Here is a 24465-nt window from a genome sequence, read left to right on the forward strand (position 1 = left end):
ATGGCGTTAGTTACAAGTAAACAAAATGTTTGCGGTCACTGTTCAAAGTCATACGGTTTCGGGCACCATAATACATCTAAAAAATGCATTAAAACAGCTCGACACCGCTTTAACTTGGCACGAAGTTCTGGAAAAACTGTGCCCAGATCTTTTCCCATCCCTTCCCCCGTCTAGACTAAAACCGTGACCATGTCGACTTTCACTTTATGTTCAAATAACTATTGCATGAATCAACCAACACACGTTTCGAAAATGAAAATAGGAAATTGATTTTAACAACACTCTCTTGTAGTGCGTCCAGGTTTTTTTTTTTTTTTTTTTTTTTTTGGAACACGCGTCACACACGCATAACGGCAAATAATACTTCTGCACAATCTTTCTCTTTTTACAACAGAAATGTAAATTCTGCCGGTATTCAGACAGTCTCATGCATACAGATACAGATTCGGGCTAGAATCACCTAGGGTTGTCAAAATAGCTGAAAATTTAATTCAAATTTTATTCGAATTTAAAATGCATAATTTCAGTTAGGGTAAGGAAAAGCTTTTTGCTTCTCTTCTGAGGCCTCAAGATAGCGTATCGAGCAAAATATAACTGCACGTTTATTTAAAGCATTAGAATGCATGACTGTGAAAAAACAAAATAATATTTAAAATCATTTTTATGAAACAGCTATTATTATTTAAGTTGCTTAAAGAACTATAAACAAAACAGCGTCATGTATACATGCATTGTTAAATAAATAAAAAGGTCGGAAAACAAGTCACACAGAATTTTTTTTTTTTCATTTAAAAACCTGAGATGCAGTGGGATGGGGAACAAAAACCCAACATAAAGTCTCGAGATATTTTTAGAAAATTTAATTAAATACATTAATTTTACATGTCTTTCTTAAAGGTGCCATCTGTAATGTTTGGCAAAAAAAATCAAGTCATACTCCACATTCCATACCAGATGGGGGCAGTATGCCTCAATAAAGTGAATTGGTCTAATCTAGAGTAACAAACGAGAAACGGCATAGTCTCTATGCTCCGCCCCTACTTTCACAACAACACTACAGCCATAGCCTAACTGTGCGTTCACACCGCCGGCGTCTAGGGCGTCAAAAATCGCTCTTGCCGCTCTGCTCACGACGCTGCAGAAAGATTTGTGAGCGCTCAGACGCTCTAACGTAGATCGAATGCTTATTTTGTATTTAAAGCGGCCGCAAAGCAAACAAGCTTGTTGATCTCGTGCAGACTAACCACAAGGAGTTATAACCTCATTAAATATTGTTGTGGATGAAATATTAGGATCCTTTACTTAAAATGAACAATCTCAGACACCTTGGTCCACGTATCACTTTTAATTAATTTTTTTATGTCCCTGTAGGCAAACAGGGACACATCATAGATTAATACAAACACTAAACAGCAATAATCAACCTGTCCTTTATTCTGCTTGAGAACTAATGTGCCAACTCTCAAGCATTCACCGTGAGACACACGCAATTGACTCTTTTCACACACTTTCACGCCACACATCAATTTTTTCACACACAGAAAAACCACGAAGCAAAGAGGACATGGAGACCAACAGACTAGACAGAGCAGGTTAGTTATGATACATAGGGCTGTGCAAAAAATCGAATGCGATTTTCATGCACCTCTCATCAGTAAAGATGCTCCTGTAATTAGAAGTATATCTCCAGCATGTGCATTCAGATCAGGGTTGCCAGGTTTTCACAACAAATCCTGCCCAGTTGCTTCTCAAAACTAGCCCAATCGCGTTTCCAGGAGGTTCCCCGATAAAAATTGCTTCCCAGGGTTAAAATATAAATTTTGGGGAAGGGTTTCCCTGGTAAAATTAGCATTTTAGGGGCTAAATATCACGTTATTGGTATTGGGATTGCTTCAAACCGCGGACATGACAAACAACCGCAGACTTGGCAACACTGGTTCAGGTGGAGCGGCAGTTACTGCACAGAGCCTTAGTCTACTGACAACTAACACAAAATCGCTTTCAAAATCGACAAAGAATCGCCTGCGGTTTTAACATCGATGTTGTGTAAATTGTCAGTGAATTACGGCTCTGTGTAGTAAATGCCAACCAGTGTTGCCAAGTCTGTGGTGGTTGTTTTTCATGTCCGCTGGTCACAGCGACCCCAATACAAATAACGTGATATTTAGCCCCTAAAATCAATCAATCAATCAATCACCTTTATTTATATAGTGCTTTAAACAAAATACATTGCGCCAAAGCACTGAACAACATTCATTTGGAAAACAGTGTCTCAATAATGCAAAATGATAGTTAAAGGCAGTTCATCATTGAATTCAGTTATGTCATCTCTGTTCAGTTGAAATAGTGTCTGTTTTCATTTGCAATCAAGTCAATGATATCGCTGTAGATGAAGTGACCCCAACTAAGCAAGCCAGAGGCGACAGCGGCAAGGAACCGAAACTCCATCGGTGACAGAATGGAGAAAAAAACCTTGGGAGAAACCAGGCTCAGTTGGGGGGCCAGTTCTCCTCTGACCAGACGAAACCAGTAGTTCAATTCCAGGCTGCAGCAAAGTCAGATTGTGCAGAAGAATCATCTGTTTCCTGTGGTCTTGTCCTGGTGCTCCTCTGAGACAAGGTCTTTACAGGGCATCTGTATCTGGGGCTCTAGTTGTCCTGGTCTCCGCTGTCTTTCAGGGCAGTAGAGGTCCTTTCTAGGTGCTGATCCACCATCTGGTCTGGATACGTACTGGATCCGGGTGACTGCAGTGACCATCTGATCTGGATACAGACTGGATCTGGTGGCCACGGTGACCTCGGAACAAGAGAGAAACAGACAAATCTTAGCGTAGATGCCATTCTTCTAATGATGTAGAAAGTACGGTGTTATGTGAAGTGTTCCGGTTCCAGTTTACCTAATTAATGCAGCCTAAAAATCCTTTAACGGATTTGGATATTAAAAGCATATTAGTATGTTATGTGTATGCCAGGTTAAAGAGATGGGTCTTTAATCTAGATTTAAACTGCAAGAGTGTGTCTGCCTCCCGAACAATGTTAGGTAGGTTATTCCAGAGTTTAGGCGCCAAATAGGAAAAGGATCTGCCGCCCGCAGTTGATTTTGATATTCTAGGTATTATCAAATTGCCTGAGTTTTGAGAACGTAGTGGACGTAGAGGAGTATAATGTAAAAGGAGCTCATTCAAATACTGAGGTGCTAAACCATTCAGGGCTTTATAAGTAATAAGCAATATTTTAAAATCTATACGATGTTTGATAGGGAGCCAGTGCAGTGTGGACAGGACCGGGCTAATATGGTCATACTTCCTGGTTCTAGTAAGAACTCTTGCTGCTGCATTTTGGACTAGCTGTAGTTTGTTTACCAAGCGTGCAGAACAACCACCCAATAAAGCATTACAATAGTCTAACCTTGAAGTCATAAATGCATGGATTAACATTTCTGCATTTGACATTGAGAGCATAGGCCGTAATTTAGATATATTTTTGAGATGGAAAAATGCAGTTTTACAAATGCTAGAAACGTGGCTTTCTAAGGAAAGATTGCGATCAAGTAGCACACCTAGGTTCCTAACTGATGACGAAGAATTGACAGAGCAACCATCAAGTCTTAGACAGTGTTCTAGGTTATTACAAGTAGAGTTTTTAGGCCCTATGATTAACACCTCTGTTTTTTCTGAATTTAGCAGTAAGAAATTACTCGTCATCCAATTTTTTATATCGACTATGCATTCCATTAGTTTTTCAAATTGGTGTGTTTCACCGGGCTGCGAGGAAATATAGAGCTGCGTATCATCAGCATAACAGTGAAAGCTAACACCATGTTTCCTGATGATATCTCCCAAGGGTAACATATAAAGCGTGAAGAGTAGCGGCCCTAGAACTGAGCCTTGAGGTACTCCATACTGCACTTGTGATCGATATGATACATCTTCATTCACTGCTACGAGCTGATGGCGATCATATAAGTACGATTTAAACCATGCTAATGCACTTCCACTGATGCCAACAAAGTGTTCAAGTCTATGCAAAAGAATGTTGTGGTCAATTGTGTCAAACGCAGCACTAAGATCCAATAAAACTAATAGAGAGATACACCCACGATCAGATGATAAGAGCAGATCATTTGTAACTCTAAGGAGAGCAGTTTCAGTACTATGATACGGTCTAAATCCTGACTGGAAATCCTCACATATACCATTTTTCTCTAAGAAGGAATATAATTGTGAGGATACCACCTTTTCTAGTATCTTGGACAGAAAAGGGAGATTCGAGATTGGTCTATAATTAACTAGTTCTCTGGGGTCAAGTTGTGGCTTTTTTATGAGAGGCTTAATAACAGCCAGTTTGAAGGTTTTGGGGACATATCCTAATGACAATGAGGAATTAATAATAGTCAGAAAAGGACCTATGACTTCTGGAAGCACCTCTTTTAAGAGCTTAGATGGTATAGGGTCTAACATACATGTTGTAAGTTTAGATGATTTAACAAGTTTATACAATTCTTCCTCTCCTATAGTAGAGAATGAGTGGAACTGTTCCTCAGGGGGTCTATAGTGGACTGTCTGATGTGATACTGTAGCTGACGGCTGAATGGTTACAATTTTATCTCTAATAGTATCGATTTTAGAAGTAAAGTAGTTCATAAAGTCATTACTGCTGTGGTGTTGGGAAATGTCAACACTTGTTGAGGCTTTATTTTTCGTTAATTTAGCCACTGTATTGAATAAATACCTGGGGTTATGTTTGTTTTCTTCTAAAAGAGAAGAAAAGTAATCAGATCTAGCAGTTTTTAATGCTTTTCTGTAGGATATGCTACTTTCCCGCCAAGCAATACGAAATACCTCTAGTTTTGTTTTCCTCCAGCTGCGCTCCATTTTTCGGGCTGCTCTCTTTAGGGTGCGAGAATGCTCATTATACCATGGTGTCAAACTGTTTTCCTTAACCTTTCTTAAGCGTAAAGGAGCAACTGTATTTAAAGTGCTAGAAAAGAGAGAGTCCATAGTTTCTGTTACATCATCAAGTTGTTCTGAGGTTTTGGATATGCTAAGGAAATCGGATACATCAGGAAGATAACTTAAAAAGCAGTCTTTTGTGGTAGAAGTGATGGTTCTTCGATACTTGTAACAAGAAGTAGAATTTACAATTTTGGCTATATGAAGTTTACACAGAACTAAATAATGATCTGAGATATCATCACTTGGCTGAATAATTTCAACACTATCAACATCAATTCCATGTGACAGTATTAAATCTAGAGTATGATTTCGACAATGAGTAGGTCCTGAAACATGTTGTCTAACACCAATAGAGTTCAGAATGTCTATAAATGCTGATCTCAATGCATCTTTTTCATTATCGACATGGATATTAAAATCACCAACTATTAAGACTTTATCTGCAGCCAGAACTAACTCGGATGTAAAATCACCAAACTCTTTAATAAAGTCTGTATGGTGCCCTGGTGGCCTGTATACAGTAGCCAGAACAAACATAACAGGGGATTTATCATTAACATTGGTTTCTCTGGATAATGTTATATGAAGCACCATTACTTCAAACGAGTTATACTTGAAGCCTGCCCTCTGAGAAATCCTGAAAACGTTGTTATAAATTGAAGCAACTCCTCCCCCTTTGCCTTTTAGACGCGGCTCGTGTTTATAACAATAATCTTGGGGGGTGGACTCATTTAAAATAATGTAATCATCAGGTTTTAGCCAGGTTTCTGTCAAGCAGAGCACATCTATATTATGATCAGTTACCATATTATTTACAAAAAGTGTTTTCGTAGAAATGGATCTGATATTCAATAAGCCAATCTTTATCATTTGTTTATCCATATTGCAGTTGTTTTTTATGTGTTGAACCTCAATTAAATTGTTAACCTTAACTTGGTTTGGACGTTTTTTGTATTTTCTAGTTCGTGGAACAGACACAGTCTCTATAGTGTGATATCTAGGTGAAAGAGTCTCTATGTGCTGAGAATTAACTGACCTCTGTGACGGGAGGCAGCTAGCAGACGGTCGGTTTAGCCAGTCTGTCTGCTTCCTGACCTGGGCCCCAGTTAGTCAAGTATAAACACTAAGACTATTTGCCATATTTCTAGACAGAAGAGTGGCGCCACCCCAGGAGGGATGAAGACCATCTCTTTTAAACAGGTCAGGTCTGCCCCAAAAGCTCGTCCAATTGTCTATATAACCTATGTTATTCTGTGGGCACCACTTAGACATCCAGCCATTGAGTGATGACAATCTGCTATGCATCTCGTCACCACGGTAAGCAGGGAGGGGACCAGAGCATATTACAGTGTCTGACATCGTGCTTGCAAGTTCACACACCTCTTTAAAGTTATTTTTAGTGATCTCCGACTGGCGAAGTCGAACATCATTAGCGCCGGCATGAATAACAATCTTACTGTATTTACGTTTATCATTAGCCAGCACTTTTAAATTTGCCAAGATGTCAGGCGCTCTGGCTCCCGGTAAACATTTGACTATGGTGGCTGGTGTCTCTATATTCACGTTCCGTACAATAGAATCGCCAATAACTAGAGCACTTTCATCAGGTTTCTCAGTGGGTGCATCACTGAGTGGGGAGAACCTGTTTAATGTTTGGATCGGAACAGAAGAGCGGTGTTTTGACCCACGACTACGCTGCCTCACCGTCACCCAGTTGCCCTGCTGCAGGGGCTCTACTGGAACCGGACAATGTACAGGAGTCCCTGAGCTAGACGCATCCAAAGCCATATCTAGAGCCCTAACATTCTTACTGTCCTCAATTAAAGTTTGGATGCGTGTCTCTAATTCTGAAATCTTCTCTGTCAGCCTAACTGTTTCCCTGCATTTATCACATGTGAATCCCTCATCAGCGACAGAGATAGATAAACTGTACATGTGGCAAGAGGTGCAAATAACAATTGTAGGAGAAGCCATTACTCACGGTGCTTGATGAAATATTCTTACTGCGGTTGTTTGATGAACTTTTGGAAAACTGCAGCGTGAGAGAGGAGAGGAGAGGAGAAAAGAAAACGCTAATGACAAGCTAACGAGTGCTAACGCTTTGCAGGTGTGCTGCAGTCACGGAAGAGTGAACGATCAAAGTTAATCTGATAAGATTGATCGGTAATATCAGAAATATGGTGTGAATTAAGTTATATTTTACAATTTAAAAAACAAACAAACAGACAGTGATAGTAAGAAAGATTATAGAGAAAAAATATAAAATAAAAACAGCTACATGGAGCTATGATTAGCTACAGAAGGCCAACAGGATATAAATGCGAATTATACCAAGGCAACCCTGCTAAAAAACCTATATTTTAACCCCGGGAAGCAATGTTTTATCGGGGAACCTTCTGGAAGCGAGATTGGGCTAGTTTTGAGAAGCAACTGGGCAGGATTTGTTGTGAAAACCTGGCAATCCTGATCTGAACACACGTGCTGGAGATATACTCCTAATTACAGGAGCTTCTTTACTGATGAGAGGTGCATGAGTAAAGACATGCACAGCCCTATATAATAAAATGGGTAACGTTAAGTTATAGCTAGCTAATTATCAAACGCAGCTACGGTTAGCCATCGCTAACATTAGCACGTTTATCGAACAGCCTTCGATTCATTTCTATGTTATAACTTCTCGAAAACAAATACACAAACATATAAAACAAACTTCTAGCGAAATACTAACAGCATCTAACTTGCAAGTTCGGAGTCGAACCTCATTTCTTTCAGGTCCAGCAGTGCCGATGTTTACTCTGGTATTCTTATCGGATTTGATTTGTGATTCCGAGCGCGGTTGTTTCCCTGTGTTGGTCTCTTGCCAAGGGCTTCAGCTATCCTTCCGTTCTTTTCCCTGAACTGAAAGTAGTGGGCTGTACTTTCCACACGATTGACATCAGGTTCAAGTACACGCCCACAAGCCCTGCGAGTTATTCGTGTATTGCAGGTTGGCTGGTGGATATGTTGCCCGCATACCGCCTCCCACGGCCGAAACTGGTATTACAACACCTGTCGGGCCGGGGCTAGTAATGCTAATGCTAATTAAGGTTGATATCTCTGCAGCACTATAACTTGACATTTTTTTTAATGACATCATCGTCCTTATTTCTTCTCATTCTTTTGATGCGTGTAGGTCATGTTATGGATATTTTTACCTCAATTTCTGCATATGGCACCTTTAACATGCGACTCTCTTGTGCGAGACGCAAGTCCAACGGTGTACCGGGGCTCATAAGGCAGCTTCCTTATATTACTTATATTTGGTGTTATTTGCCATATAAAACTTATTTAGACATTCAAAATCAATTTTACAATCGATTCAATGAACACTTGTCACTCAAATCAAACAGGATTTTTTTTCACAAAAGTGACAACCCAAGAAAGCAAAGTAAACGGGCTCTCACTTGTAGGTTGCATTGATACCTAGCGTTGGATGCAAGCAAAACAGTATAACAGTACCTAATTTTTTTTTATTCTCACCTGAAATTCATGCAATAAACATGTTTTTGACAAAGATTGTAATTTGTTTGTGGTCTATATAGCCTGCATCAAATGAGGTTTGCAATTATGCGCCCGAAGGCACGGGTTGAAGACCCAGTCAGTGACGTCACAATATGCTAATTTATTTTTAATTCGTACCTACGTCATCACCATCACCAAAATGTACCTTTTTATTTACATTGAAACTTGAACAAAACAAAAAAAAAATAGGCCGACATACTGACCCTTTTTTTTTAAATTACTGTCACTGCAAACCAAATTATTTTTAAGGATGGCCAGATATTACTTTTTCAAGTTCCACAGTCCTGGTGTCTTTTAAGTAATGTTCGGAGTGTGTTTGAGAGGGGTCTCTTTTCTGTGGCGAGGATACAGATTTGTGTTACTAAGCATGAAAGTTCTGAAAACTGAAGCTCTAGAACTAGTAGAACTATTAGAATAATATATATATATATATATATATATATATATATATATATATATATATATATATACTGAAAAACCTAGCGACTTTTTTGGATAAACCTTAGCTATGATGCAATTGGAAGATGTCACCAGTGCTGCCCCACAAGGGTGAGGTCTGACTCTCCCGGCAGTGTCATCTCTCTCTAGCCCCTTTCACACTGCACGTCGGACCCGGCATATTGCTGGAACATTGCCGGGTCGCCTTCTGTGTGAAAACAACCACATCCCGGAATTGATTCCGGCATTGAACCTGGGTCGGAGACCTAGTAACATTGCCGGGGTTCAACCCGGGAAGAGCGCTGTGTGAACAAAAGCCAGATCTAAAGCCGTGTAGAAATGATGACGTGCGTTATCGTTCGACTCTTTTACTGGCTGTTTTGAAGAAAGATCAACGTTCGTGACAAAAAAATATGTGCAAACTGTAATGAAGCAGAGATCAGTTAGTTCCTCACTTTCCAAGCTGACGCCGAGATCGTTTGCTTGCTTCAGTGAAAGTATAACATGCCTAGCGTTTTCAACTCGTACATTACACGTCACACCCTGATGTCACGTGTCATTACGGGATCTTTACGTGTTGTGTGTGACAGCACGCACATATCCCGGGTAATCACTGGCAGTGTGAAAGTGCAAAATCTAGCGACCCTGGAACAATTACCGGAACACTTTACCCATGTATTTGCTGGAATGGCAGTTTAAAAGGGGCTTCTGTGTCTGTTCTGTAAAGTGAGTGGCAAAGAAACATCGCTTTTAGCTGACCGTACTGCAGCTGACTCATCATTAAATGAGTACAAAACAGCATTCCCAAACACCTGTTGCTTACTGGCTGTTTGGATAATTAATATGAGCATAGTTTGTCTGTTAATATTAAGCACTTTTTTTGTTTGTTAGTTTTGTATTATTTAAAAAAAAAAAAAAAAAAAAAAATGTTACTCATACGCAGTTAGAGCGCTGCATGAGACAAAAAAGTAATATAGCCAAAACCTCCGCATAGCCACTCAATATTTATTTTTGTGTTATAAATATTTATTTTTTAATCCATTGTCAAATAATTTCAAATTTCTTAAATATTAAAAAAAAGAAAAAATTATATCTGCATTATATTGGCTATCGACCCCCACTGCTTTATAAGATTTCGGCATGGAGATCTGCTGTCAAAAAAACAATAACTGTCGACCACTAGTCATGTATCTGTTGAACCAGAAATAGGGTAACAATCAAAATGTTTTGGTCAGTATTGAGATTTTTGGAAATTAAAGGTGCATTAAGTAATATTTCAAAAACGCTTTTCACCACAGTGACGGATCGAGTCCCAAAACACACTCACAGCCAATCAGCAGTTAGGGGCATGTTTAATGATAGGGAGAATAGAGTGCTCAGAGATTGCACAGGACAGATATTAGCAGATGACAGATAAAGTGAGATATTGCAGATTTAAATATATATTTTTCTGTGTTAGCTTTTGCTTGAATAAGATGCGACTGGCAGTCATAGCAGATTCTGCCATCATCGCTGACAAGGGTTGTTTATGTAAGTATGTGGAGGAGTTATCAAAATAGGTGCGAGGTCCTGTTGGGGTATGGCCGTGTTTGTTTTGGTGCTTTTAAATATTAACATTGTTAGCTAAAATTCGCTTAGTGCACCTTTAACAAGATTACTCTTTGATTTTAAATTCTTGAACTTTAAATAAGGCTTTCAAGCACTATTTTTTTTTTTTTTTTTTTTTTTTTTTTTGTTAATTACATAAATTAACCACACATCAATTTTGGATGAGAAATTACCCCTCCAAAAGATAATTTTAAATTATCATTGTATTAAATTAGAAAAGCATTGAATAGAAAAATTGTCTTAAAATAGACAATAAAAGTATGTGCACAGACTAAGCAGTGAGTAGTAAACCCTGCACACACCATGAACACACACATATATATGAGCACACACATACAGTTCATTCTTAATATTTTTCTTTTCCTTCATGATTTTATTTATTTTTCTTTATTTATTTTGTGATGACATGTCATTGTGTTGATTGTGAGATCATGGTCTAGAGGAAGGACAGAGCTGTTCCAGCGACAGACAGGGATTTCTGACCACAGGTGACATTGGGGCAATTTCAAAAACATTGGCTGTGAGTTTCATTGGCCCTGGCATTATGGGCAGCGTTGTTTTTGGTGCATTGTGTGTCAGGACCCAGCCAGGAAACAGCTGTGTTAGATGGATTTTTTTGTTGGCAGTGAGACATACCTCATCCAGAACCTTCAGCTCGGGGGGACTTTGATCCTCACCCATCCATTCTTATGCCCATTCTCTTCCCCTCCAATATATTTCATCCCTTCATATCCAATATTTTCATTTGGCCTGTTGTGAACCCTTCCTCACAAGTTAGCAAACAAAAAATAAAAAATCCTATATAACACTTTTTTTTTTGTTGTTGCAGATTTAGTTTGTTTTTGTTTATTTCAGATTGTTACTAAATGATTGCCCAGTTATTTATTTAAAATTGGATTACAGTATGTGCCGTACTTTATTAGTTAACAATATATACAGTACTATGTAGCAACTCTCAGCTGCTTGATTGCTTTTATTATCACAAAAAGTAAAATTATTGTTCAGCTCTAATCTGCTATTATTGTATTATAAACATCAACATCATGATTTCCTGTAAAGCAACTCTGAAGCAATGTTTATTTTGTAGCATTATACCAATAAATATGAAATGAGTCAACTTTACTTATTCACTGACTCTTTCTCAAAATACTCCCAAAGACCCTTAGGTTTGAAAAGGCCAGATACACCAGAGACATGTCATGTGAAATATTCAGCCTCCTGTCTGAATGGGAGGGTGTTTGGTGATTCTTGATAAAAGGAAATACCTCAGAATTGGCTGTGATCGTATCCTGACAGGACTTCTCACGTCTGACTCTGGGATGGTTTCATTTTGGATTGTTTATGTTTCCCTCTTAACATAGTTTACTAACTTAAGTACTGCCAACTAACATACCTTGTCAATCGCCCAGATTCATGACGATAGTGGAAAAATGTAGAATTTACCTTGAAACAAAATTCACTCAGAAATTGCTAGTATACATCTCTGATTATGACTAAGAAATAGTAACACACCGAATTCACATTTTCTAAAGTAGAAAAACTGAAATAGTGTTATCTTGTAAAAGTATAAACATTTTAATTTACAACCTTGCTCTTTTTTTTTTTAAACAGCATAGGCCTTTTTGATTATACAGACATTATATTGTGTATATTATAGTACAGTATAGGGCTGCACGATATTGGGAAAAAATTACATTGCAATATTTAATTTTCTGCGATATATATTGCTCGTTTATGTGGCCCGTTGCAATGTGTTCATCATCAAACTCCAAAATCTGATTATTTTTAATGAATAAAAGGGTCACCAGTAGCAAATGAGCAAACCAAGTAATTACACCATTTCAAGCATTTTATCTGCATTTTATGTTCTGTAAAAAAATCATATCGGCGGCATATCAGCGCCATATTCGCCGATACCGAAATACCGAAACAATACATGGATCGGGCTCTAGTAATGAGCCCTCTATCTTGCAAGTATTTTTCTTTAGTGTTCAACATTTCATCCACACAGAGAAGAACTGAGCTGGAGGATGTAGAGAACAGTAGTGTGACTCATTACTGTGGGCTTGATTTCAGCAGATGTTTTTCAGACCTTCTCTTTACAGGGCTAACATTCCAGGTGCTCTGCTCGGCTCTGCATGCCTCTCAGCTTTGGTAACCTCCTTAGAGGCAAGCCATTGCAGGAAAACAGAACTTGGATGTTTCTCTCTGTGTCTCTTTTTCATGTCATGCTTTGGCTTGAGAACAGGAATTAGGATTCATCCCACATTATTATATGGGTCTCTAGAATACTTGATTCTGAATGGTCACGTGTGTCAATGTGTGCTACAGTGTAAGCAATAGTTCAATATTGTCCATAGCAACATAACAGTGATACTTTGAGCATTTCATCCTCTCTCTCTTTTTTAACACACTCTGTCTTGATGAGAGAGAACTTAAAAGAGTAAGACATGTATTGTTGCTAACAAAATTTTCCATAAAAAATTGAAAAAGTAGAAATAATACTTTTTTTTTTAACTTTGCATTATTGACACACTGTTTTCCAAATGAATGTTGTTCAGTGCTTTGACGCAATGTATTTTGTTTAAAGCACTATATAAATAAAGGTGATTGATTGAAATAATATTGTATAAATTAATACTATAACATTGTACACTTTTTTGCTAAGCTGTCTGTTTTTTCTTTCTAATTAGAACATTTAACTTTTAATCTGTGAAATAAACGGGGTAATTATCAAGTCATATGATCATTATTGTAAAATACTACAAAATGCCAACTACACATTATGCCTTATTTATACAATAATGTGATTCCCCGAAAAATGGCGGCAGATGTGTCGGGTGGTTTGTCAGGCTCCACTCCAATACTTTCTACTAACTCATTTTTTTCAATATTTACTGGTTTAAGAACAAAACAAAGAAACCGGTTAAATAATAATTATAGAGATGAAGGAAATGTTTGCGTATTTCTGCTTTGCTGTTGGCTTCTGTTGTTGCCACTTGGACAACACCTAAGCGCAAACAAACCGTTGTCCCAGGCTGACAACCATCAGTCAGTAAATACGAATGGATTACCGAGATTAAACTTCTTTGGATATGGATACTTTGTCATCTACTTGATCACCAAACAATCTGATCACCCACGTCATGGCACGCCGAGTAAACAAAACATTGCCATTTGCTCGAACATCAAACAAATTGAACCCATCACGGCACGCTGAGAAAGCGGGATTATCAGAGAGGATGCAATTGACGTGATTTCGGTGTTCTTTTGACTTTGATTTTGCTGTCTGGGGACGTACAATTGAATCCAGGCCCATTTGCTGTTGGCCTTTCCCCGGAGGGTGGATTGCGCGTGCACCGGCTGACCTCCGGATGGACGTCTTCCCCGAGGTAACAGGAACTCCATACGGTGACAGTATCCAATCAGTAAGGAAGCAATGAGAATTTAGATTTTTTTCAGACTGTAAATAACGCACGGGTAATATGGGAGCCTATGTCTAAACCTAAGGGTATTCTAGGTGGACATTTGAATATTCGGAGTATATTGCCTAAACGGGATCAGATCCAACATCTGTTAACTGACTCTAATTTAGATTTTTTAGCATTGAGCGAAACGTGGCTGAAAAGAAATATCCAGACCAGTATGATTGATGTCCCTGGTTACATTTGTCATAGAAAGGATAGAACATCTAAAAAAGGTGGGGGGGGGGGGGGGTACTATTCTATGTTAGAGACACTCTGAAATGTAATGAAATCAAACTGGACACATCATTAGAATGTTTGGCTTTAAATGTTGTATTATCCCCTAAGATGAATTTTAACATTATAGTGCTGTATAACCCACCATCATATGATGTTTCTTTTTATGAGAATTTTGACAAAATTTTTAAATATGTAAATACTCGCACCGAATCTGTTTTTCTTGGTGATTTTAATATTAACTGGCTAGAGAAAAGCCGTAGAAAAAAATTAAAGAGACTGTTGTCAAAGCATAGTCTTCATCAGATGATTAAAGGTCCAACAAGGATCACACGAGCGAGTAAAACTATGATTGATCTGATAGTTACTAAGAGATCACAGAGAATCATTAGAACTTATAATTTACTAACAGGGCTCTCTGATCACAATATGACCATGGTTGTACGGAAACTCACTAAACAGCGTTTACCCAAATTTACGAACGAAAGTAAACAAGGGAACCTGGGTATCCCCAAAATTAAGTTGACACAAGTTAAAAATGATTTAGATCATTTAGATTGGAATAATGTTTTACAATCGAATGATTTAGAAAATTGTTGTAACTCTCTGATGAAAAACCTCACAAATCTGATTGGGAAATATAGTAAGACAAAACGAAAAGCCTCCTTACCATGGCTGAACAATGACACTCGTCAGCTAATGAAAAAGAGAGACTATGCATTGAAAAAAAGCGCTGCTCTCCAAAACAAATACCGATTTTCTCATCTTTAAAGGATTGAGAAATGCAGTAGTTAGAGAATTGCGTAAAGCAAAGACAGCCTATTTTATGCAATTGATTGAGGATTCGTAAGGAAATAGTTTATCCCTTTGGAAGCACCTCAATAGCCTTACTAAACTTAAGCCTAGTCAACAAAAAACAATAACTGAGTTGGAAGTGAATGGAGTTATCAGCACTAACAATTCAGCTATTGCAAATGAACTTAATCATTTCTTTATTCAGTCTGTTGAGGAGCTTGCTGAGACTTTTGAACCAGCAACCCTATCACAGACTACAAAGTCTGACCAATCAGATCTTTTTCAAATTAAAGAGGTTAGTCAGGAAAAAGTATATAAAATTATTAATAAATTAAATAAATCTAAGGCAAAGGATGTATTTCGGGTTCAACACTGCTTTTATTACAACTCATTGCTCTGCTTTAATTAATCATGTAACCCACCTTGTAAACCTTTCCATCAGAGTGGGCAAATTCCCACAAAGTTGGAAACAAGCCATTATTACACCAATTTTCAAGGCTGGTGCAAAGAATCAAGCAAGCAACTACAGGCCAATCTCAATACTGCCGGCTTTCTCCAAAATTTTAGAGAAAATTATCATAGAACAGTTAGTAGAACATCTTGAAGGTAACAAACTTATCAATTCTAAACAGTTTGGATTCAGAGCAGGGTATTCTACAGAAATGGCTAATTGCTACCTTACGAGAACATTAAGTTGGACAAGGGTAATGTTGTGGGAGCTGTGTTTATAGACCTAAAAAAGGCCTTTGACACCGTGAACCACAACATACTATTGAATAAACTTACCACCTTCAACTTCTCTGAACATGCTATCGGCTGGTTTGCATCATATTTGGAGCATAGAGAGCAACGTGTTAAAGTAAACTCCGAACTCTCAACATCATTACAATCCACAATGGGTATTTCACAGGGCTCCATTTTGGGGCCTCTGCTCTTAAGTCTATATATAAACGACTTACCTACATGCTGTCAGTCAGCCAACTGCCAAATGTATGCTGACGATACAGTAATTTATGCTTCAGCTAGGACACCAACTATAGTAGCAGAGACCCTGACTAAGGAAATGGAGGGTATATCCCAGTGGCTTAAAGAAAATCATCTGGCGCTTAACGTCAAAAGGACGGTATCTATGTGCTTCTCAATTAGAGGAAAAACTAAATGTACAATTAAAATAGATCAAGAAGCCACAGAGGAAGTTGAGGAATTAAAATTTTTAGGTATTATTCTGGATCCCCAACTCAAATTCAATACACACATTAACAAACTCTGTAAGACTGTTCGGACAATCCTAAACTGTTTTAGAATGATTAGGCATCAAACACCTGTCAAAGCAGCTTTGCTGTTTTTTCATGCTATGATACTTTCTCATTTATCTTATTGTGTTACTGTATGGGGCCAAGCCTCCCAGACAACAGTCAAACCCATCATGTCATTATACAAACAAGCACTGAAAATAATGGATCAGAAACCAATTATGTGGCATCATTGTTTGATTGTACAGAAATACAAGCTTTTAAATTTTGACTGTTTTAAGTTCTCTTTCCTTAAGCTGATTTTTAAATGTATAAATAATCAAGCTCCAGCCGTACTCTGTCCTTTTGTGACAAAAATAAACACAAGGGGAGTTGCCACTAGGAGAGCAGCGGGTGGCAACTGCATAGCAGAGGGGCGCAAAACCACTTTTGGCCACTGAAGTTTTTCAGTGATAGGGACCCATTTTTTGAATGATTTACCAACGGAAATAAAAATAGAAACCAACCTGAAAACATTTAATAGAAAGGTGAAACACTGGCTGAAAGAAAATCAAATATGTGGACATGTTAATGTTTATAATGTATTTGTTGCATGATTGTGTAGTTTACACTACGTAGTTTTTTGTTTTTAGAAAGGCCTGACCAGGGACTGGGATTGCAAATTAGCCTATTGGCTAGAAACCTTTTATGCAACACATTTACACATTTTGTTATGGCTTTGTCTATGATAATTATGTATGTAACAATGTGCGCTGCATTGTCCCTGATAAATAAACATATTAGATAAATAAACTAATAAAAAAAATAAAAAAAATTATTTCAAATCATTAGTGAATATGAAATTCTGCACACAATATATTTGTATTTATGCAAAGCTCTGATCAAGGAAATAAACTTTTGATGTTTGATTTCATTATTAATAACAAATCCCATTCTCTCCTCCTCAGTTCCCAGAATGTGGATTCTTTGGCTTGTACGATAAGGTCTTGCTCTTCCGCCATGATCTGAACTCAGACAACATCATCCAGCGGTTAACATCAGCAGAGAATATCCATGAGGGAGATCTGATTGAGGTCGTCCTGTCTGGTGAGTTGTACTCACTGTGGCCTTATTAATATATAGACAATACATTGTGTGGGACAAAAGTTTCACTTTGAAACAACACCATCACCATTACCAGTGGTTGTGTATGATACGTGAAATACATGAGTCTGTTAATGAGATACACAAAGAAACAACTGCTTAAACTGCTTTTTTTCTTTTCTTTTTTTTTAAAGAAATTAATACTTTTTCTTCAGCATTGATGCATTGATCAGAATTAATAAATGTTTAATGTTACAGAGATTTCCATTTAGGTTAAAAGTTGTTTTGTTTTCATCAGAATATCCTGAAAAAATGTAGCACCATATACACAAAAATATAAAGCAGCTTTTTTCAACATTGATAATATTTTCGCGAGCAGTAAATGTGCTCAAGAAAGTTCAGCTGCATAAAATATATTCAAATAGAAAAAAGTTATTCTAAATTATAAGAATATTTCACATTATTACAGTTTTACTTTATTATTGATCTGTAGGGGCAAGCAACCCACACACCACATACTTAATTCACACATCACCGACACACACACAGACATGCATGTTTGATATGTCCCCTCTACGAGTTATAGAGTTTTGTTGATGCTTTGATAAGATGCAGAAAGTGTAAAAAAAAATAAAATAAAAAAAAATAATATATATATATATATATATATATATATATATATATATATATATATATATATATATATATATATATATATATATATATACACACACATAGCTCAGTCTATACACAAATGTCCGCAGACGACACAAGATACTATTATGTCGTCGCAGCCCTCCACAGCTCCATGGTCATGCTAGCAATCAGCATTCTGGAAAATCCCCCTGCTCGGGATAAATATTTTACACTAAAGGCATATCTTTAGTGTTTATGTTTATCAGAGACTGAAAGAGCACATTGTTTGATCTCTCTGATTGGCCTCGGACATTCACGGCCGTTCGAGTTAATGGACCACATGCTAGCACTGCTGGGTGTGCAAAAGCCATGTTTTACATTTACATTTTACATTTATTCATTTAGCAGACGCTTTTATACAAAGCGACTTACAGATGAAGACAGTGGAAGCAATCAAAAACAACAAAAAGAGCAATGATATATAAGTGCTTTAACAAGTCTCAGTTAGTTTAATACAGTACATGTAGCATGGGATCTTAAATAATATAATAAATAAAAAGAAAACAGATAGAATTAAAAAAAAAGAATAGAGCAAGCTAGTTAGTTGTCTTTACACATACACACACATATATAATTGCATAATAAATAAAAGAAAAATAGAATAGAAAAATATTAGAAAGGTAGTTAGATTTTTTAAGAATAGAATTAGAATATTGAGTGATAAAGTTAGAGGGTCAAATAAAGATGGAAGAGATGTGTTTTAAGCCGATTCTTGAAGATGGTGAAGGACTCAGCTGCTCGGATTGAGTTGGGAAGGTCATTCCACCAGGAGGGAACATTTAATTTAAAAGTCCGTAAAAGTGACTTTGTGCTTCTTTGGGATGGCACAATCAAGTGACGTTCACTTGCAGAACGCAAGCTTCTTTTGTTTTCTTACAACAATTGTTCTTACAACAATTACCAAAAAATGCTCTTACCTCTCTTGCAAACAGTACAGTAACTGACTACAGGGAACTGGGACAGCTGGCAGATTTGTACCAGGCAGTATCACACAAGTTTACAGCAACTGACTCCTTAATTACTTCTGTGTACCCTGGAGTTATGCTGATGTGTGATGTCTCCAGAGGCCACCCTCGTCCAGTGATACCTGTGCGATGGAGGAGAGCAGTGTTCAACAAAGTTCCATGGTTTGTGAAACCTTCGCCAGAAAGCTTCACAGAAACAAGTCTCGTCAAAGTTTATGTGGCATGGATTGAAAAAGGATTTGCGGAGCTGGGTTTCAACGTGTGGAATGTAGGCAGGCTAAAGTACAGAGACACATCCAAGCATCACTGGAAACCTTAGAAGGTACCAGAATGATGTTTTTCACCTTGTTAACATTGACCTGTTTGGTCCACTGCCACCATCTTGGGGGTTTGCTCACCTTCTGACTATGGTGGACCAAACCACCAGGTGGCCGGAAGCAGTACCATTGGCCTCAATGACAATGGCGGATGTAGCACAAGCTTTCATTGGCACTTTGGTTGCATGTTCCAGCACACCATCGGACATATCTTCTGACCGCCGCCCTCAATTTACATCTGAGGTGTCTCAGATCCTAAGTGTGCAGCTTCACCGTACTATGGCTTTTTTTTTACCCACAGGCCAGTGGGCTCTGTGAACGCTTTCATCTCTCTCTCAAAAGAGTGCCAGTCTGACGGATGACAGATGAAGTGAGCCTGGGTCCTCCTGGACCTGTGAACGGTTCCCAAGGAGGATCTACAAACTTACTCAGCAGAGTTGGTATATAGCCAGGCTCTGCAGGTCACAGGAGATTTCATCCCAGACAGCACAAGGCCTTGGAGTCCAACGCTCGGCCCCCCTGGACAGAATCAATTCTTTCAAACTTGTCCCTGCTTCTCAGCATGGACTGACAGTAGCTTGAATGCCCAAAGATCTCTCTGCGGCTGACTTTGTTTACATCCGTCATGAAGCTCACCAACATCGACACTGGATGGCCTCCGTATCGATGTTGGAGGCAATCCAGAACGAGTTACTGTTGATTGACTTAAACCAGCTCATGGAGAAATAGGTCAGCTGATGGTTCCCATGCTGGCTCCTAGATGGGGCGCTCAGCCACCAACAAGGGGATGGACCCCATGGCAGAATCTCAGGCTGTTAAAGAGGTTCAACATGCTGCAGTTTCAAGTTACTGCACACGTTCAGGGAGACAAGTTTGAGCCTCAAGCAAGCTGCTGTTGACGGTGTGGGTGAATTCTATATATTTTTTTTTAAATCTCATGACCCCAAATTAGTGTATATGGACAGTATTGAGTAAATATTAGCTAAAAACTACAGGTGCATCTCCGTAAATTAGAATGTTGTGGAAAAGTTAATTTCAGTAATTTAACTCAAATTGGAAACTTGTGTATTAAATAAATTCAATGCACACAGACTGAAGTAGTTTAAGTCTTTGGTTCTTTTAACAAATCAGAATATGGTGACAAGCCAATAAGCTAATCAACTCAAATCACCTGCAAAGGTTTCACGAGCCTTCACAATGGTCTCCCAGCTTGGTTCACTAGGCTACACAATCATGGAGAAGACTGCTGATCTGACAGTTGTCCAGAAAAAAATCATTGACACCCTTCACAAGGAGGGTAAGCCACAAAAATTAATTTCCAAAGAAACTGGCTGTTAACACAGTGCTGTATCCAAGCATGTTAACAGATAGTTAACTAGAAGGAAAAAGTGTTGAAAAAAAAAAGATGCACAACCAACCGAGAGAACCGCAGCCTAATGAGGTTTGTCAAGCAAAATCGATAGCCACTATAAAGCCAATACATTATATATATATATATATATATATATATATATATATATATATATATATATATATATATATATATATATATATATATATATTGTTGCGAAGAACCAGACGGAGTTTGATCCATTTGCAGCTCTTGATTTAGGATAATCAAACAGACGGGGTCAAACAACAGCAAACTAAGCAATGGGGGCGAGGCAGAGACAGAGTCGGGTAATTAGGCAGAAAGTTGAGGCAGGCAGAGAACAATCAATAACGTGAAACAGTCCAGGGTCAAGAGAAGAAAACAAAACACGGGTAATAACGCTCAGAACTGACAGCCGGGGCAAATCAAGACTTCGCAATGAGTGTGTGTGTGTGTGTGAGCAGTTTATATGAGTGTGGAAATGAGGTGCAGGTGTAGGTGTAATTAGTCCCAGGTGTGAGGCCTTGTGGGAAATGGAGTTCATAGTAAAACTAATGTTCGGGCGATGGCTCCCTCTGGTGGTGCAAGGGAGGCGGTACAGGAACCTCCTCTGTAACAGAGCCCCTCCCCTGCGAGCGGCTCCTGAAGCGAGGATGCAACTGACGCTGGGGTCTTCCTCGAGGTCGGGGGGCCGGTCTCTCTGGATGCATCCGATGAAACTCCTCAGTGTAGGGTAGTGTAGGGTCGAGAATATCCTCTGCATTAACCCAAGAACGCTCCTCCGCACCGAATCCCTCCCAGTCGACCAAGTACTGCAGCGTACCCCTACGGCGTCTGGAATCAAGCAACTCATGCACACGATACGCCTCCTCGCCATCAATCTGGATAGGAGCAGGGGCCTGGGGTGCAGCTCCTTCGTCCGTCGTTCCACTCGGACCCCCAGCAGGTTTGAGTAGGGAAACATGGAAAGTAGGGGAAACACGATAATTAGCAGGCAATTCCAAACGAAATTATACGGGGATGATTCGTTTAATAATTTTGAACGGGCCAACATACCTGGGACTGAGTTTCTTGCAGGGTAATCTGAGGCGGAGATCTCTGGTGGAGAGCCAGACCCATTGACCAGGAGCATATGCTGGAGCAGGGCGACGATGACGGTTAGCCTGTTGTTCCTGCCATCTGACTGCATGGAGCAGATGGGTATGAGCCCAATCCCAGATGGCCTCGCTGTTCTGCAGCCATTCGGTTACTGAGGGCAGATCGGTGGGTTCACCTGACCAGGGGAATAGCGGTGGTTGGTAACCCAGGATACATTTGAAAGGTGTCATACCTGTGGCAGGCTTGGTGAGGAAATTCTGGGCATATTCTGCCCAGAACTACTACCGGCTCCACTCAGTTTGATTTTGTTGACAGTATGACCTTAGGAACCGGATAACCTCTTGATTGAGACGTTCGGTTTGATTCCGGGTGATATCCGGATGTAAGGCTGACATTGACAGAGATGTCTGAAGAATGCTGTCCAGACTCGGGAGATGAATTGTGGTCCTCGATCTGACACAATATCCTCGGGGAGACCATAGAACCTGAAAACTTGATTGCAGAGAAGTTCGGCAGTTTCCAGGGATGTTGGTAGTTTAGGTAGGTGAATAAGACGGCAGGCTTTAGAAAAACGGTCAATGATGGTGAATATAGTGGTGTTACCCTGTGAGTTGGGTAAGTTAGTGATGAAGTCAATAGCAATGTGTGACCAAGGTCGTTGTGGTGTGGGTAGCGGAGTCAGGAGGCCAGCTGGTACTTGTCGGGGAGTCTTTGACATGTTGCAGTTGGTGCAGTTGCGAATGAATGTGCTGGTATCAGTTAACAGAGTGGGCCACCAGAAGCGGTTTCGAAGAAGTTGTGTCGTGGCTGTGATTCCGGGATGACCTGAGCTGGGTGTCGTGTGTACCTGGGTCATGAGTTGTTTGCGTAGGGACTCGGGGACATAGATGAGGTTCGCTGGACATTCGCCTGGAGGTGGATCTTGACTGTTAAATTGTTCAATTTCTGTCAGGATATCCCATTGCACTGGGGCTACGAGCAGACTCTCCGGGATGATATTCTCAGAAAGGGTGGTGTGAACCGATTCCTCCGTTTGGCGGGATAGGGCATCAGCCTTCATATTTTTGGATCCTGGGCGGTAGGTCACAGAGAAGTTAAATTGTGTAAAGTACAATGCCCACCTGGCCTGACGTGGATTCAAGCTTTTGGCTGAACAGAGATATTCCAAGTTTTTGTGGTCGGAGAGTACAATGAAGGGGTGTGTGGATCCCTCTAACCAATGTCGCCACTCCTCAAGGGCCAATTTCATAGCCAGAAGCTCACGGTTGCCCACATCATAATTGCATTCGGCATCAGACAATTTGCGAGAGAAGAATGCGCATGGGTACATCTTGGCCGGTTGTCCATGACGTTGTGATAGAACTGCCCCTACCCCTGTGCTAGAAGCGTTGACCTCGACGATGAACTGCCGTTCAGGGTCTGGGTGTCATAAGATGGGTGCTGAAGTGAATCTGATCTTTAATTCATCGAAAGCCTGACGTGATTCTGTGGACCAACTCAGACGGGTTGTATGACGTTTTGTCATGGTGGTTAAAGGTGAAGCAATAGTACTGAAGTTCCTGATAAAGCAGCAGTAAAAATTGGTGAATCCTAAGAAACGTTGGAGCTCCTTCACTGTTTGAGGTAAAAGCCATTCCAGAACTGCACTAACCTTCTTGTCCTCCATGGCGACTCCCTACGGACTGATCACGTACCCCAGAAATGATATACTGGTCTGGTGGAATTCGCATTCCTCAGCTTTGGCATAGAGTTGATGCTGGATGAGACGATTTAACACTGACCGGACGTGACGGACATGTTCCTCCATGGTGTTAGAGTAGATTAAGATGTCGATGTATACTATTACCCATTTATTTAGCATGTCCCGAAAGACGTCATTCATGAAAGACTGGAAGACAGACGGACTGTTGGCTAGGCCGAAGGGCATGACAAGATACTCATAGTGCCCACTAGTGGTTGAGAAGGCGGTCTTCCACTCATCCCCTGCACGAATGCGGATGAGATTATAAGCATTGCGGAGATCCAATTTGGTGTAGAATTTGGCCCGATTGAGTTGTTCTAACGCGGACGGAACCAGTGGGAGTGGGTGACAAAATTTCACAGTGATATCATTCAGGCCACGATAGTCAATACAGGGCCGCAATCCCCCATCCTTCTTTTTAACAAAAAAGAACCCGGCTGAAGCTGGTGAAGATGAAGGTCTGATGAAGCCCTTGGCTGATTCTTCCTCGATGTAGCGCTTCATTGCTTCAGATTTTGGTTGTGAGAGAGGGAAGATTCTTCCCTTAGGCGGTGTGGTACTGGGCATTAGGTCAATAGCGCGATCTACAGAGCGGTGTTCAGGTAATTGAGATGCTTTTCTCTTGCTGAAGGCCTCGATTAAGTCAGAGTACTCGACTGGCATGTTTAGGCTGTTAACGTCCGGAACAGAAGGGTCAGAGGCCTTGCTGTGGATTCTTGAAATCTTGGACAAACAGCAAACTTGACAAGAGGGGTCCCACTGGATAATTTGATTCTCTCTCCAGGAGATGTGAGGGTTATGGGTGCGCAGCCAGGGTAGTCCAAGGATAATGGAGTGAGTGGATGAATTGATGACATAGAATCGGATGGTTTCTGTATGTAAG

At 39.6% G+C, this 24465-nt stretch overlaps 1 protein-coding gene across 1 annotated transcript in view; it reads left to right on the plus strand.

Annotated features, from left to right (window-relative positions):
- The window catches only part of LOC128031483 (serine/threonine-protein kinase D3), a 116884-nt gene that overhangs the window by 4839 nt on the left and 87580 nt on the right, over window positions 1-24465 (plus strand). The window contains exon 3 of the mRNA XM_052619779.1: window positions 17258-17396. Coding sequence (XP_052475739.1) covers window positions 17258-17396 — 139 coding nt within the window. The remainder of the gene's footprint in view (window positions 1-17257; window positions 17397-24465) is intronic.

This window comes from Carassius gibelio, chromosome A17 (assembly GCF_023724105.1).
Source record: "Carassius gibelio isolate Cgi1373 ecotype wild population from Czech Republic chromosome A17, carGib1.2-hapl.c, whole genome shotgun sequence".
Classification (NCBI taxonomy): domain Eukaryota; kingdom Metazoa; phylum Chordata; class Actinopteri; order Cypriniformes; family Cyprinidae; genus Carassius; species Carassius gibelio.